Source organism: Thunnus albacares, chromosome 24 (assembly GCF_914725855.1).
Source record: "Thunnus albacares chromosome 24, fThuAlb1.1, whole genome shotgun sequence".
Lineage (NCBI taxonomy): Eukaryota > Metazoa > Chordata > Actinopteri > Scombriformes > Scombridae > Thunnus > Thunnus albacares.
Window position 1 is genome coordinate 9,683,316 of NC_058129.1, and position 15,886 is coordinate 9,699,201.

The window sequence follows — 15,886 nt, forward strand, 5'->3', positions numbered from 1 at the left end:
ACAATTTGAGGGCCTGTATTTTTTTCCTACTCATATTAAATGGTTTTGACATATACATGTAATGAACGTAATCTGTGTTGACATGAGTTACTGTCATTTTCTTTTCAATTCATTTCTTCTCCCCAAGGCATGAATTTGCTACAGTTGACTACAACTGAGAAGCTGCCACCTACAGTATACTGTATGTTTTCTATTGTTCTTTGCTAATAAAAGAGAGTGAGAGGGAGAAAAAAAGGTCCGATAAGAGAAGATAGATTTGATAGTACAGGTGCACCTAAACAAAAACCAGACCATTATAACAATACATGTGGGTATTAAGAACTAAGATGTAATGCAACATAAAGGTAATTTTACCAACAAAGTTTGATTCAATTAGTAAACTTTAAGCAGGTATTTGTTCAGAAAAAATTCCAATGCATGACTAAGACACATTTCTTATGCATTTTCTCAGCATACTAAAATATATAGCCTACTGTACTACAAAGTTCTGATACAGGTACAGTACAGATCAGTATTGAATACTGAAAAGATTGAATTCTACTAGGACTACAAATAATGATTATTTTCATTATTGTGTGTAGGAAATCATAATCAGAAGTGTACTGTTGGAGAAAAGACTGTATTATTATAATAATGTTTTGATGATTATTAATCTAGTATAGAAATGTATTTCAACTGATCAATTTATGTCCTTAAAGAACATGACTCAGTCTTGACTCTGTCTATTGGCCTTTAGCCTATATGTTGTAATCACATTATTCTCTTTTTAAGCAAGATGTCTCACCCGGACGTGTCACCAAGACGTCTCACACCTTGTTCGTGTAGGCAATGTCTAGTTTGTTAGGAAAGAAGGAACAGAAAAGGTTATCTTTAGATACACAGTGACCCTGATTCTAAGAAGTGATAGTTGAGGAAGGGGAACTAAATGCAAGAACTGGAAGTTGTACAAGACGGGCATGACGCCACATATGGAAGTATTATTAATTATCTTTGAGGAAAGCGGTGTCTGTAGACAAAGTATGACTGCAAACAAGGTGTTTGTGTGATGGTTGTGTTGGGCGGAGGCTGAAAGTATAAAATGTTTGTATGAGTCTATCAATGTGCTTCTCCCTTGCTACGGAGCTTGGGAGGCCTATATGCATATACTTTATTAAATCCAGTTGGACTGCAGGAAAATACTGCATCTCTGGTATTTAATTGCCTTTGTCACCTGACTAGACAGGCTGACTTTTCAGCTGCAGAAATGTATTAATTGATTGTTGATTAATTGTTTAGCCTATAAAATGTAAGATGAAAGTGAAAGATGCCTGTTGTAATTTTCCACAGCCCAAGGTGACTTCTTCAAATGTCTTGTTTCTGACCAACAGTCCAAAATCCAAAACTATTCAATTTCCAAGCACATAAAAACACAGAAAAGGAGCAAATCTTTGCAGGTGGGAAACTGGAACCAACAAATATTTGGCATTTTTGCTTTAAGAATGACTAAAACGATTAATCAATTATCAAATAGTTGCCGATTATTTTTCTGTCGAACGACTAATCAATTTATTGACAAATCTTTGCAGATCTAAACTCTGTAAACACACACACACAGATCTAAAACCTTATGTTCACATCATAAAATATCAATAAATGTATCAAATGCATGACTTACACACCTTCATTTATATGCTTGTCACTGAAAAAATATCCCTCAAGGCCTGCAATACTATAGTTATTAAAATTCATGCAACACAACCTGACAAGAAGTCGTGAATAAAGACATTTTCAGGACCAACCAGCAGACCTTCTGCACAGGCCCCAAACAATCACAAATCACGGACAAGCAGCAGCAACAGGTGATTTAACAACCAAAGGGGTTTTCTGCTGTGTTTAAATTTATACAGTAGAAACCGCTTATAGTGATCACGGTTACAGTGGTCAACTGCTTATGGTGATCAAAAAGCTTGGGACAGAATCATTCCTCTACAAAATTTATGCTGTAAGCGTAAAATATATGCTTACAGTGTTCATTCTGGGTCTTTTCATATGACACGATAAGCAGCTGTGACACCATTATTGCCTCATGGTAACCGGCAGTAACCCATCTGCTTCCAGCTGGCTACCCGAGGCTGGTGCTGTGTGTACACTGAAATCATGATGGAAACAGAAAGTCATTTTCTCTCATTGACAAACGCAGTCTCCTCGAAGCTTATGACAATAAAAGGGGGGAAAGAAATCTAAGGAAAGGATCACTGCTCTCTTCACCTGTTCAGCTGCCAGGGAAAAGAAGGAACTCGTCATTGACAAAAGTCAATCAATGCTTCAAAAATTTGTGCACACTGCATTTGAAGCAGCTGTACTGTAGTTTGAGACAGTCAATAAAATTCAGCACATCGCAAAGCTCTCCATTTCATTACTTTATATTCATGTAGGCTAATAAATATACAAATGTCAATTAGATGGTATTCTGCATGAGAAATAAAGAAAAACAAAATTGGTTATAATAATCATCCTAACTTTTTACATACCCTACCTGGTGGTAGACATAAAAATTATTATTTTTAATGAAGACTACATAACTTCTCCTCTGTAGCGTTTTTTTCAACTAATTTTACTGGCATCTGAGTTCCCTGAATTATATACACTTCTTCCCCTGCAGAGAACAGAAAACAGAAAATATTTATCTTGTCATAACTATCCATTTCCTCACTTTTTATATGTGACCAACTCCATTTACTGTAGCTGCATGATGAGATTAGACTGGTTGAATAGCACAATATAGGTGAAAAACTTCTCACTGTAGAAGCAGAAGAAGAAGAACAACAACAACAAAGAAACAAATCAGCTGCTTCATTTCCTTCAACACATATTCCATGAAACCTGTGACAGGGTGATGTGCAATAAGTTAGTGAACTAAACTCACAGTTAAGGAACAAGTTACAAGGAACAGAAACCCACCTTCCAGATAAAATTGCATCTGTCACAAGAAAGATCATCTGTCACAAGGAGATGATGAGTGAAATACAGGAATTTGAGAACCTGAAATCATCCACTGAGGCCAATAAAATGCAGAAAGTTATTCTGTCCTCTAAAAGTTACAACTAATTTGCATCAGCAAATAAGTTTTGTAGAAAATTATCATGTTCTTTAATCAACATAATGAGGAAACGTTTATTTTGCAATTATTTGTTCCCTCTGTAATATCTGCTAGTAGCAACTAAAGCTTTTGCATAGTATCCTGCTAATGCTGGCCTTTTCAAACGATTTCACTGTCACAGACAAATTTTCAATGTCTGAATAAAATCATGAGATTTTTGCTAGAGTTGTGGCATGCTCCTGTCATCTTGATCATTTGATGCAAGGTGGTAAAAAAAACTTAGTGTGAGCTTTCTTAAGTCAGTCTTTTTCTTGTCTTGATGTTCAGATAAAATCAAACATGTATAATATTATCACTACATATTTTTAGTCTCGGCTCATGCAAATAGTGAAGTTCAATGATGTGAATATTGGCAACCAACAAGGGAGCACTCTCTCCAGCAGCAAATGGGAAGCAGCAAACTGGGTAGTTACTGTAATGGCTGAAAAAACTCCTCAAATGCCATCACACACACACACATGATAGACAGTGATCTAACAATGTTATGATTTGGTGTTTAATTCGGCGTGTATCTGATCTACCAACCAGCGCGTATTTTAGTGAGAAATTTCACTTTTGTAACAGTTCACCTCTCATTCCCACAGTCTTCTCCCACTAAAACAGCGCAGCTGACCAACGGAGGCTGATAGTGAGTTGAGGCGACAAAAATCCAAAATAATGTTCGTACAGAAATACAGTTTATCTTGATAGATTATATTAATACCAAACTGACAAGAAGACTGTCGACATATGACACCTTTTATCTTGTGTTTCTAGAGTTGTGTGTTTTTGTGGACATTTAAAGAATTGTTAATATATCATATTTCTTAAAGGGAGTTTGGTGTAATATTTTCCCCAAAGAGTGAAGGGAGCTTCAGTTTAATTCAATATTGCTAATATTTATATTTTTTAATGTTTTGTCACCACTACGGAATCACTAGCTAACTGCTAAAGTATGATAAGGTTGTAGTTATTGTTTTGATTAATGGTTTACAGCCTAATAATGTGTGTTTGTATTGATTACTGATGGTGGCTGATTGTACTCACTTTCTCACAGCAGTATACAGTAAATGGTTGCCCTTTGTGGGTGTGTTTTTAAAGCATTCTCGTTCTCCATCAGCTTCCCTTTTTAGAACAACTTTTCAAACGATTCCACTCACACAGACAAATTTTCAATGTCTGAATAAAACCGTGAGAGTTTTGCTAGAGTACTTTCTTAAAAAGATGTGCTTGATGGTTTTATTAATTACTCGTGATGAAACTTGAAAGCTCAGCATTCTCATTTCCTTCAGCTTCCCTTTTTACAAGGCACATGAACAGTTTTTCATCTTGTAAATTTCCACCAGAAGCAGGATGGGAAATAATCTCAAAAGGAATCTAGTTGTAGTTTTGCAAATAGTGACCCTGCAAGATCCCCAGTCTTTGCAAAATCTGAGTTTATGACTAAAAACTCAGAGACTTATGACAAACTTTAGTCCTCTAAAAGTCTTTTCAAAGTCTTCTAGTGTATGGTTGGCATAACAGACACCCACTTGGCAAAGAGGTCAGTTTTGGGTCCAGGAGTGAGGCACTCTCCATGTACTCATTCACCTACGTAATTTGAGATTAAAGAAGGGTTGTTTTATCCAAGAAATTAAAGAAAGAGCTGCTGTGTGTCTGCAGTGTATTTACTGGTTTTTCACGTATGATTTCATGCTAGTTGGAGGAGTTAAACCTGTGACTTTCTGCCTTTGTCCAGGCTGCTGCTGTTTCTACGGTATTTCGTGCAGTTTGCGCGTTTTCAAACAGAAATACTCCAACATCCAGCAGTTGAAGGTGCTGTGTCCAGTTAATGGTTGAAGGTGGTTTCTGTAGGCAGCTGTATAAACTGTGAAGCTGTTTTAAAGGTGTAAAAATACAATTACAGGACGACACTGTCTGAAATGTGATTGTCTTAGTTGATATTATCTAAGAAACGTTAACCCAAATATATTTTTATTTGTAAAAAAAAACCAAAAAAAACGTTAAATGAAAATGAGTTAATAACAGGAACAATCGGCATGTAGTGTCTGTTGTTTCTCTTCACAGTTGTTGTTGTTCAGTTATAACTGAATGAATTAATTGATTTACATTTTCTTTTTGGCTGTTTTTTCAGAACAAACCACTGCACACACAAAGGCAGCTGTGACCAAAAGTGGCCTCTGTTTCTGCTCCATTGATTGGTGTTTAATTCGGCGTATAATGTACTCAGTTTCTCACAGCAGTATACAGTAAATGGTTGCCCTTTGTGTGTGTTTTTTAAACTACCTTCCTAGAAAGATGTGCTTGATGGTTTAATTGATGACTCCTGGTGAAACTCGAAAGCTCAACATTCTTGTTCCCCTTCAGCTTCCCTTTTTAGAAGTCACATTAACATTTATTCACCCAGAAAAAGGGAATAAGGCGACGCCTTTTATCTTGTGTTTCCAGAGTTATGTGTTTTTGTGGACATTTAAAGAATTGTTAATATGTCATATTTCTTAAAGGGAGTTTGGTGTAATATTTTCCCCAAAGAGTGAAGGGAGCTTCAGTTTAATTCAATATTGCTAATATTTATATTTAGTAGTTAGCTAGTGATTCTGTAGTGGTGACAAAACATTAAAAAAAGTATGATAAGGTTGTAGTTATTGTTTTGATCAATGGTTTACAGCATAATAATGTGTGTTTGTATTGATTACTGACGGTGGCTGATTGTACTCACTTTCTCACAGCAGTATACAGTAAATGGTTGCCCTTTGTGGGTGTGTTTTTAAAGCATTCTCGTTCTCCATCAGCTTCCCTTTTTAGAACAACTTTTCAAACGATTCCACTCACACAGACAAATTTTCAATGTCTGAATAAAACCATGACAGTTTTGCTAGAGTACTTTCTTAAAAAGATGTGCTTGATGGTTTTATTAATAACTCGTGATGAAAGCTTGAAAGCTCAGCATTCTTGTTTCCTTCAGCTTCCCTTTTTACAAGTTACATGAACAGTTTTTCATCTTGTAAATTTCCACCAGAAGCAGGATGGGAAATAATCTCAAAAGGAATCTAGTTGTAGTTTTGCAAATAGTGACCCTGCAAGATCCCCAGTCTTTGCAAAATCTGAGTTTATGACTAAAAACTCAGAGACTTATGACAAACTTTAGTCCTCTAAAAGTCTTTTCAAAGTCTTCTAGTGTATGGTTGGCATAACAGACACCCACTTGGCAAAGAGGTCGGTTCGGGGTCCAGGAGTGAGGCACTCTCCATGTACTCATTCACCTACGTAATTTGAGATTAAAGAAGGGTTGTTTTATCCAAGAAATTAAAGAAAGAGCTGCTGTGTGTCTGCAGTGTATTTACTGGTTTTTCACGTATGATTTCATGCTAGTTGGAGGAGTTAAACCTGTGACTTTCTGCCTTTGTCCAGGCTGCTGCTGTTTCTACGGTATTTCGTGCAGTTTGCGCGTTTTCAAACAGAAATACTCCAACATCCAGCAGTTGAAGGTGCTGTGTCCAGTTAATGGTTGAAGGTGGTTTCTGTAGGCAGCTGTATAAACTGTGAAGCTGTTTTAAAGGTGTAAAAATACAATTACAGGATGACACTGTCTGAAATGTGATTGTCTTAGTTGATATTATCTAAGAAACGTTAACCCAAATATATTTTTATTTGTAAAAAAAAACCAAAAAAAACGTTAAATGAAAATGAGTTAATAACAGGAACAATCGGCATGTAGTGTCTGTTGTTTCTCTTCACAGTTGTTGTTGTTCAGTTATAACTGAATGAATTAATTGATTTACATTTTCTTTTTGGCTGTTTTTTCAGAACAAACCACTGCACACACAAAGGCAGCTGTGACCAAAAGTGGCCTCTGTTTCTGCTCCATTGATTGGTGTTTAATTCGACGTATAATGTACTCAGTTTCTCACAGCAGTATACAGTAAATGGTTGCCCTTTGTGGGTGTGTTTTTAAAGCATTCTCGTTCTCCGTCAGCTTCCCTTTTTAGAACAACTTTTCAAACGATTCCACTCACACAGACAAATTTTCAATGTCTGAATAAAACCATGACAGTTTTGCTAGAGTACTTTCTTAAAAAGATGTGCTTGATGGTTTTATTAATAACTCGTGATGAAAGCTTGAAAGCTCAGCATTCTCGTTTCCTTCAGCTTCCCTTTTTACAAGTTACATGAACAGTTTTTCATCTTGTAAATTTCCACCAGAAGCAGGATGGGAAATAATCTCAAAAGGAATCTAGTTGTAGTTTTGCAAATAGTGACCCTGCAAGATCCCCAGTCTTTGCAAAATCTGAGTTTATGACTAAAAACTCAGAGACTTATAACACACTCTCTTTAGATGTGAGAGGGTGTCAAACTTTAGTCTTTTAAAAGTCTTTTCAAAGTCTGTTCAAAGTCTTCTAGTGTATGGTTGACTTAACAGACACCCACTTGGCAAAGAGGTCAGTTTGGGGTCCAGGAGTGAGGCACTCTCCATGTACTCATTCACCTACTCAATTTGAGATTAAAGAAAGGTTGTTTTATCCAAGAAATTAGAGAAAAGGCTGTAGTGTCCTACACAACAAACAAAACTAATCTAATTCTCAACATTTAATATAAATTGCTGCAGTTACAAACTGCTAACAAACCTGACAGGACTTGGGTATTGTCTAAAAACAGATAACATGTTGGTCCACCACTTTGGTGGACTGACCAACCAACACTGTCATCCCTATAGCCATGCCGCTAACTTTTAAATATTACACAAATGTCTATGCATTCCCAGTGACTTGGGCATTAAAAATCAAGGATTAAGGTAATTTTCAATTTCTTTCTGCTGTAAATTGTGACCTAGATGTTTTGACCACAGAAAAAAAACCTACTGTTCTACTGTGTAAATTAAATAGAGTGTAGAGTATCTGGGAAATCTCTTCTGTTGCTAAGAAAAGATTTTTAAGTTCCCTTTTGAGTATCAATGGTCTCAACTTCAATGGTAGTAAATCCATTTTCTAGGAAATGGCACATGTCTGTGACCACTCCCATATAAATGCATGTATAAAAAGAGCAAGTAAAGCTCATTGCCATCACTGAAGACACCTCATCTCAAAGGAATCTCACCATCACACAAAAAGAGGTAAGAAATATACTGCTGCTAATAATTTCGAATGATAATAATACTCTCATATATTTATTCAAGACACTTGAACACTATGAATAACATACATTTACTATGAGTGTTTATATTGTTCAGATCCATTGAAGGGACATGGAAGAAAACATTTTATATTGGAGGAAAAAGACAGACTTTGCATTGGTATGCAAGGCGTTTGTGTTTAAACACAGTAAACTTGGGTGATATAAACCATACTGATTGCAATCGAAAAGTAGAAACTTCAATATTAATCATCACCAACTTGACTGACTAAAGCCAGATGAGTGGCTGCTAATCCAGATATGGCTGTACTGTAAGCATTTTTATTTGGTATTTAATACCCACTATTTACATACTGCTCATTTAAAGCAAGGACTATTGACTTGGGTCAGAAAAATATTGGAAATATTAAATGCACCATTTTAACTAGAGGCTACAAGACGATACAGGTTGATACAGGTCAGGACCGGTATTCTGACACAGTGGAAAAGGTATTGTACATGGGACACTCTCAGTTTGAGGGCCTGTATTTTTTTCTACTCATATTAAATGGTTTTGACGTATAAATTGTGCATGTAGGTTTTGTCAGTCTGTTAACATTTGTGGCACTTTTAATTTCAAATATTTGGGCCACGAGTCTTATTGTTGTTGTTGCTGCTGGTGAAACAATCAAAATACTTCTCTGGATAACTCAAAAATGTTCTCGGCAAACTGCAAAAGTTTTGCAAGACAACACACAAGTAGGTAATTTTTTCCCCTCCCACCTTTAATATTTTCCTCCATGTCCCGCCTGAGGTTCTGTGATGTTTGGTTTCACTGCACATTATACTTATCTGTCAGATTACTAAATAATAATCATAAATAATGAAGATTTAACTTGTACAGCTTTTTCCTGATTAAAATAATTCAAAACCTTTATTTGATGAGATACATGTAATGAACATAATCTGTGCTGACATGGGTTACTGTAATTTTTTCCATTCCCTACCAGGTTTCCATTTCACTCCAGAATGAAAATCTATAAATATGAAGTGATTGTAATCACTGAAAACATAAACCATGACAACACTTTCAACAACATCTACATCAGGCTGATTGGGACAGGTGGACAGATAGACACACACTCCTCCCTCCGCGACAATACAGAGTGGGCACCCTTCAACAAGAAAAACAAGAAGACAGGGTCAAAGGTAAAAACTACTTACTACTGGAACCAGCAAGTCTACAGTATATCATACTATATGTTTAAATGTTTATCACTTACCAACACTTTTGTGACCGTGCAGTTTAGTGTTTAGTCTCTGTTGATGAGGGTGTACTGGTGATACTGCTGGGTGCATGTCATGACTTTTGACTTTTCCCATAGCTACAAGGTTATACAGTCTTTGCCAATGACCCAACAATGCTGATTTACCATGCATAAGAGAGAAGTCCTCTGAAACTCAATCTTTTGTGAGGGAGCCTTCTGTAACATCAAACCGCCATAAAAAACAAAGAACACCAAGCAGTCAGTTCAACCGAAAAAATTTCTCCAGTAAAGATCATCTCACATGTATTTAAACTCTCTCTTTCTCCAGGTGTCTATCTGCTCTGTGTCCTCTTCTACTTCCCTTGGCAAGCTGCTCATGATAGAGCTACACAAACAGCATGACCCTTCATTATCTGAAGACTCCTGGTTCCTTGCCAGGGTGCAAGTCAACTCTCCAGAGGGAGACACGTACAACTTTCCTGTCTACCACTGGATTGATGACAGAAAGGTTTACCTCAGAGAGGCAACTGGTTTGTGGAAATCCACTTTGTGTTCTGTACATCCTCACTGACAGCACAATTTCAATCACTTTAAACCTTGGCTTGGTTATTCTGTTGAAATGTTGCAGTCATTTCATGCCCATATTCTGTATATTCTCTTTTTCTTCAGCTCTAAAAGACTCTGATGACACTCATCATCTTAGCAGGAAGAGTAGGGAGAAGGAGCTAAACCAGAGAAAGGAGCACTATCGGTGAGAACGCTGAGTTTGCACATATTGTTGCATTATCAACCCCAGATTTGACATAAATCTAAACCTCCGTACCACCACTCACCCATGTCCTCCTCTCTACTGTCTCTCAGCTGGGATGTATATTTAGAAGGAATACCCCACTGTGTAAAAGCACATAGCCCTCTTTGTCTGCCCTGTGAGGTCCGTTTCTCCTTCACCAAGTGTATACAGATGGGATTCAATGCAGTCACAGGGTGAAGTTCTTATATTCTTTCCATTTATTTATCTGTAAAAACAATTAAAAAAAACATTAAAATAGTGACCCCCTTTGTTTATGTTATCTAGGATAATATGGCTGAAACTGGAAGGACTGTCTAACCGCAAGGACAACTGGACTAGTATGAATCAAATTGACCGAGTGTTCCACTCCAGGCGGACGGATATATCAGGTACCATACTATTAGGGATGGTTAAAGGGGATGTATCATACACATTTACAAGTCTACATTTCTATTTTGGGGCTCTGCTGGAATATCTTTGTATGACTGACAGTTCAGAAAGCTCCTTATTTATCTTATACTGGCTCTTTATGCAGTCCCTCAGCTCAGTTCAGCCTCTGTCTGAAACAGGCTGTTTTAGCTCCTGTCTCTTTAAGGCCCCCCTCCTGATCAACCCACTCTGTTCTGATCGGTTAGCTTCCAGAGGTTGCTCCTCAGGAGTAAATAAACTGTAGTAGTAGGATTTCAGTTATTTTTGTCGTCCTTTCCACAAAATGTCAGCTTCTCAAATACATCCATAAATTTTCGAATGGAAATCTGATTCGAAATATGTGAGTGGACAACATGAACAATCTTAGCAAAGAAGACAAAGACAGACCAGCAGGAGTTTCACATCTTTATAAAATGTAGCAGAGAAGATTAGCGATGTTCGATAGAATTTTATCTCATCCAAATCCTTTTCAAATCTTCAATCTTCAATTCATTAAAGTGAATTGAATTAAGTTGAATTTGCGACAGTCAGCTACAAATGAGAAGCTGCCACCTACAGTAAACTGTATGTTTTCTATTGTTCGTTGATAATAAAAGAGAGTGAGGGGAGAAAAAAGGTTCAATAAGAGAAGATGTATTTGTTAGCGTCAGAGCTTAACAAATCTGGGTATTTTGCTGACCGCAATCCAAAACAGAACCGGCTATTGAACCATCCCTAGAGAAGACAATCAATGTACACTATATAAAACAGGACCTTCAGAAAACCTGGTAAACTGCCAACTGTAATATATTACATTTAAGTAACAACAAATAATATCATTCCATAGCCGTGACTTGGTGTAACACCTTGAGGTTCAAATTTGTTCTTTTTCCAGACCGTGTTCAACAGCTTTGGAGGACCGACGCCTTTTTTGGCTACCAGTTCCTAAATGGTTTCAACCCCATGATGATCCAGCGTTGTACAGTCCTGCCTGAGAACTTCCCTGTCACTGATGACATGGTTTTCCCCACTGGTCGGTGGACATTAGAGGATGAAATGCAGGTGATTACCTCTGACAACTGATTATTTTTTATTTAATTATTCATTAATAGAAACAATAGTGACATTTTTAAGAAGAGATAAGCAGTTAACAAAACATCAAATTACTGTAACCCTAATTGACCCTCACCGTTTCACTAGACCTTTATAGTTGATCTCAGTAATTCATCATCTTTACTAAAATTATTCCAAGGTGTTGTGTAGGATGAGAGTTATTCTGATATTTCCAACAGAAAGGAAACATATTCCTGTGTGACTACAAGCTTTTGGATGGAGTGAAGACAAACGTCATCCATGACAAGAAGCAGTACCTGGCAGCTCCCCTTGTCTTGCTCCACAGAACTGATGATGAGCTGATGCCCATTGCTATTCAGGTGAGTTGGAAGCTTAGAGCTCCTGGCTCGCTCAGTATTTATTAATTACCCACATGGGAATCATGACATCATATCCCTAAAATATAAAACATTTTTTAAAAAGCAAACATAAACTACTGTAACATGAAAAGTTCTTAAAGCATTGTTATGGATTATATAATCAATCAATTTAATGAATCAACCATGTTTCCCTTTTGTTTCCTATAGCTGAAGCAGAAGCCAGCAGAAGACAATCCCATCTTCTTGCCTTCTGACTCTGAGTATGACTGGTTGACAGCCAAGATTTTTGTGAGAAGCGCAGACTTCAACATGCATCAACTCAACATGCACCTGCTGCGCACTCACCTGCTGGCTGAAGTTTTTGCAGTGTCACTGCTGCGCAATGTGCCCAAAGTACATCCACTGTACAAGGTAAATGAGATGAGAGACTGAACTTCTGGTGTTTTTCTATGAGCCAGGTGTAATCTGTTTTAGCTGCACCATGGCATGTTGTGCTATGATCTAATGCATGCTGTTGTGCTCCTGCTTCCAATTATTTCCTCTTTTTTGTGTCTTCCCAAGTTGAAGCCAGCTGTTTTTGTGTTTATTTTGCATGTGTCAAAAATTCTGTCTATGCAAAACAGACAATTCTAAATATTAAGGAATATCCATTTTTTCCTCAGCTCCTCATTCCTCACACTCGTTACACTCTCCACATCAACATCTTAGCCCGACAACAACTGATATCGCATGACGGAGTTTTCACAAAGGTAAGAAAACACCAACTGTACACATCAGTGCGGACGAGAGAGCTCATCTCACAGCAACGTGAAAAAAGTCAAGCTAATGAAGAGAGCATCTTGACCAACTGAAAATACTGAAAACACAAGCATGTTTTAGACTATTGTTCATTGAGCTCTCTGGGGCATATATCACCTTCTGTATTTGCTCCCAACAATATTTACACATTTTGCTGTTTCCTAGTTTACAGCTTCTGGTGGAGAGGGTATGATCACAATCATGAAGAGAGCACTGTCCTCACTGACCTACAGCTCCCTCTGCATACCAGATGACATCGCTGAGCGTGGACTGGACTCTGTACCAAACTTCTACTACAGAGATGATGGACTCAGGCTGTGGGATATCATCCACAGGTAGTGACAGGGACTTTTATTGTGGTTTCACAGGTGGGGTCTGTCACTTATATATGATGAATTCTTATCATTGGGGAGATTGAATTGGAATTATTTATTCAAGTAAGAATGTCATATCACAAACCGTATCAATGTGTCTTATAGGTTTGTGCAGGGACTGCTCCAACACTACTACAAGAGTGATGCTGAGGTCCAGGAAGACTCTGAACTGCAGAGCTGGATTGAGAACATTTTTGAACATGGATTCCTTCTCCAAGACAGCACAGGTGCACTTAAACAAAAACCTGATTATTATAACAATACATGTAGGTGTAAAGAAAAAATATGTAATGCAATGTAATGGTCATTTTACCAACAAAGTTTGATTCAATTAGTAAACTTAAAGCAGATATTTGTTTAGAAGAAAACAATGCACATATAGATACATGACTTACACGTGTTCTTTGCATACAAAAATATATACAGTACTACAAAGTTCTGATACAGGTATAGTACAGGTCAGTATTGAATACTGAAAAGGTTGAATTCTACTAGGGCTGCAAATAACGATTATTTTCATGATCGAGTAATTGTTTAACCTATAAAATAAGTTAATAAAAGATAATAGTGAAAGATGCCTGTTGTAATTTTCCACTGCCCAAGCTAACCTCTTCAAATGTCTTGTTTTGTCTGACCAACAAAATCCAAAATGATTCATTTACAAGCATATAAAAAACACAAGCAGTAGGCTAAATCTTTGCATCTGAGAAACCAGCATGAGTGAATGGGGCACTAAAATTGTATTATGTTCTGTATAAGTAATGTTATTTATTCTCATGAATCTTCAGGAATTCCCAACAGTTTCTGCACTGTGGCTGAGTTGGTCAAGTTTGTCACCATGGTGATTTTCACCTGCTCATGCCAACACTCTGCTGTCAACTCTGGACAGGTGAATCCTTTCATTTATACCATGACTAATTATACACTCTATCATTAACTGACCAGCATGATTGTAGTGTTACCTTTCAAATAATCATTATTAAATCAGCCATCATCATGCATTCATTGCAGTATGACTACGGTGGTTGGATGCCCAACACTCCCGTCTCCCTTCAAAAGCCTCCACCTACCACAAAAGGGACAACGAGTGAGGAGACCATGCTGCAGACGTTCCCCAACATCAGCACAACAGCTCAGGGCATGGCCACCATGTGGCTCCTCAGCAGGCAGTCCACTGACTTTGTAAGTGTCCACAGCTAAAAATGTATATTTAAAGTGGAAATAGACAACTTTCTTGCTATAACTTATCATTATAAAGGTAAATGTTGATTGCTCAGTGAAATGGCTATAGAATATTGACACCATCGCCGTTTAGATTGGTTCCCTATAAGCCTCACATTCACTATGCAATCCTGTCTCCCACCGGGTACGATCTCTCGAGAAAATGAAGGCTTGATTATGGCACAAAGGAAGTGCATAAACCATTGCGCAACCAAAAGAGGAAGAGGATAGTGCTTTTATTTTCCCCACTAGCTATGGGTAACTATCATCAGTAGAACATGAGCCAGGAGCTACAAGGAAGCCAGGACCAGCCAGAAACATCTATCGATATCATCAATCTATAAAATATCTAACTATGTTTGTTTTTGGCTGCTAGCGTTGTTGCTAATGCTAGCTATGCTAGCTAACACTAACATTAGCAGCCAGAAACAAACAAATGATCCATTGTCCATTTGATAAACTAAACAAAGAACATGCTTTCTTGCAGTGACCTTTCTAAAATGAGCAGTGGTGAAAGTTGCTACAGTATATTCTGTTATGATCAAGGAGTTGATAAGCAGACAGACGGTTGTCTTTGCATGCAAAGTTGTCTGTTTCCACTTTAAATCCTATGTTTTCAGTAGTTTCAATGTTTTGTCATTACAGCCAAATTTCAACCTCTTTTGCCTTTAAATGAGGCTGAAATAAATGATTGTAAACATATTGTTGATCTGCAGGTCCCTCTTGGCCATTACCCAGAGAAGTATTTCACTGAGGAGATTCCCTGCAAGTGGATTCATGCTTTTCAAGAAGACCTGGAACGTTTAAGTGTAGATATCAAAGCCAGAAACAAGAAGCTGGACATCCCATACACATTCCTGGACCCGGAAGTGGTGGAAAATAGTGTGGCCCTTTGAATATCAGAGGGTGTGACCTCTGGATTACCTGTTGGTCAAATTCAACCTCACATTAACAATTGAAGGAGGCATGATGAAAAAAAAATAAATCTTTTTAAGCGTCTTACAAGTAATTAAACTTAATACTTATGAGTTTCATTTTACCATTTTTCTTATTCTTTTCAATGTCAACACAAGAATCAATAATTCATGTATTTTTTAGACCAACCTCTATGAATATTTTGTAACTGCATGTAACCAATACAAATAGCATGATCTGTATATGAGCCTGTCTGTTCTGAGTTGTAGAAAACTAGAAAAAAACAAAAACAAAAAAAATAGTGGTTTGTGCATTTGGTGATTTCATGTATTTGTATTTATCTTTTTTGCAAGTTGTGTTCACTGTCTAATTTCAATTTAACTTTTTCAATATCTACAACAAAAATCTTATTAAAATGTCACAGATACAGATTTTGGTTTAAGAGTTTCACA

At 37.2% G+C, this 15,886-nt stretch overlaps 1 protein-coding gene across 1 annotated transcript; it reads left to right on the plus strand.

Moving 5' to 3' along the window:
* The first annotated feature begins 9,435 nt into the window (after positions 1 to 9,435).
* LOC122976022 (polyunsaturated fatty acid lipoxygenase ALOX15B-like) lies at positions 9,436 to 15,850 on the plus strand. Its single transcript, XM_044344269.1, has 13 exons — positions 9,436 to 10,025; positions 10,165 to 10,246; positions 10,357 to 10,479; positions 10,571 to 10,674; positions 11,589 to 11,755; positions 11,986 to 12,126; positions 12,334 to 12,537; positions 12,789 to 12,875; positions 13,090 to 13,259; positions 13,404 to 13,525; positions 14,087 to 14,187; positions 14,310 to 14,480; positions 15,236 to 15,850. Exons 1-13 carry the CDS (start codon positions 9,797 to 9,799, stop codon positions 15,413 to 15,415), a joined length of 1,881 nt encoding a protein of 626 aa, XP_044200204.1. The 5' UTR covers positions 9,436 to 9,796; the 3' UTR covers positions 15,416 to 15,850.
* Positions 15,851 to 15,886: the final 36 nt, after the last annotated feature.

Bases quoted from the DNA above. Each gene is read 5' to 3' on its own strand.
- LOC122976022 (XM_044344269.1), top strand. From the start codon at position 9,797: ATGTATTTAAACTCTCTCTTTCTCCAGGTGTCTATCTGCTCTGTGTCC. The intron at 12,876-13,089 runs GTAAGAAAACAC...GCTGTTTCCTAG, and splicing joins ATGACGGAGTTTTCACAAAG to TTTACAGCTTCTGGTGGAGA. The intron at 13,260-13,403 runs GTAGTGACAGGG...TGTGTCTTATAG, and splicing joins CTGTGGGATATCATCCACAG to GTTTGTGCAGGGACTGCTCC.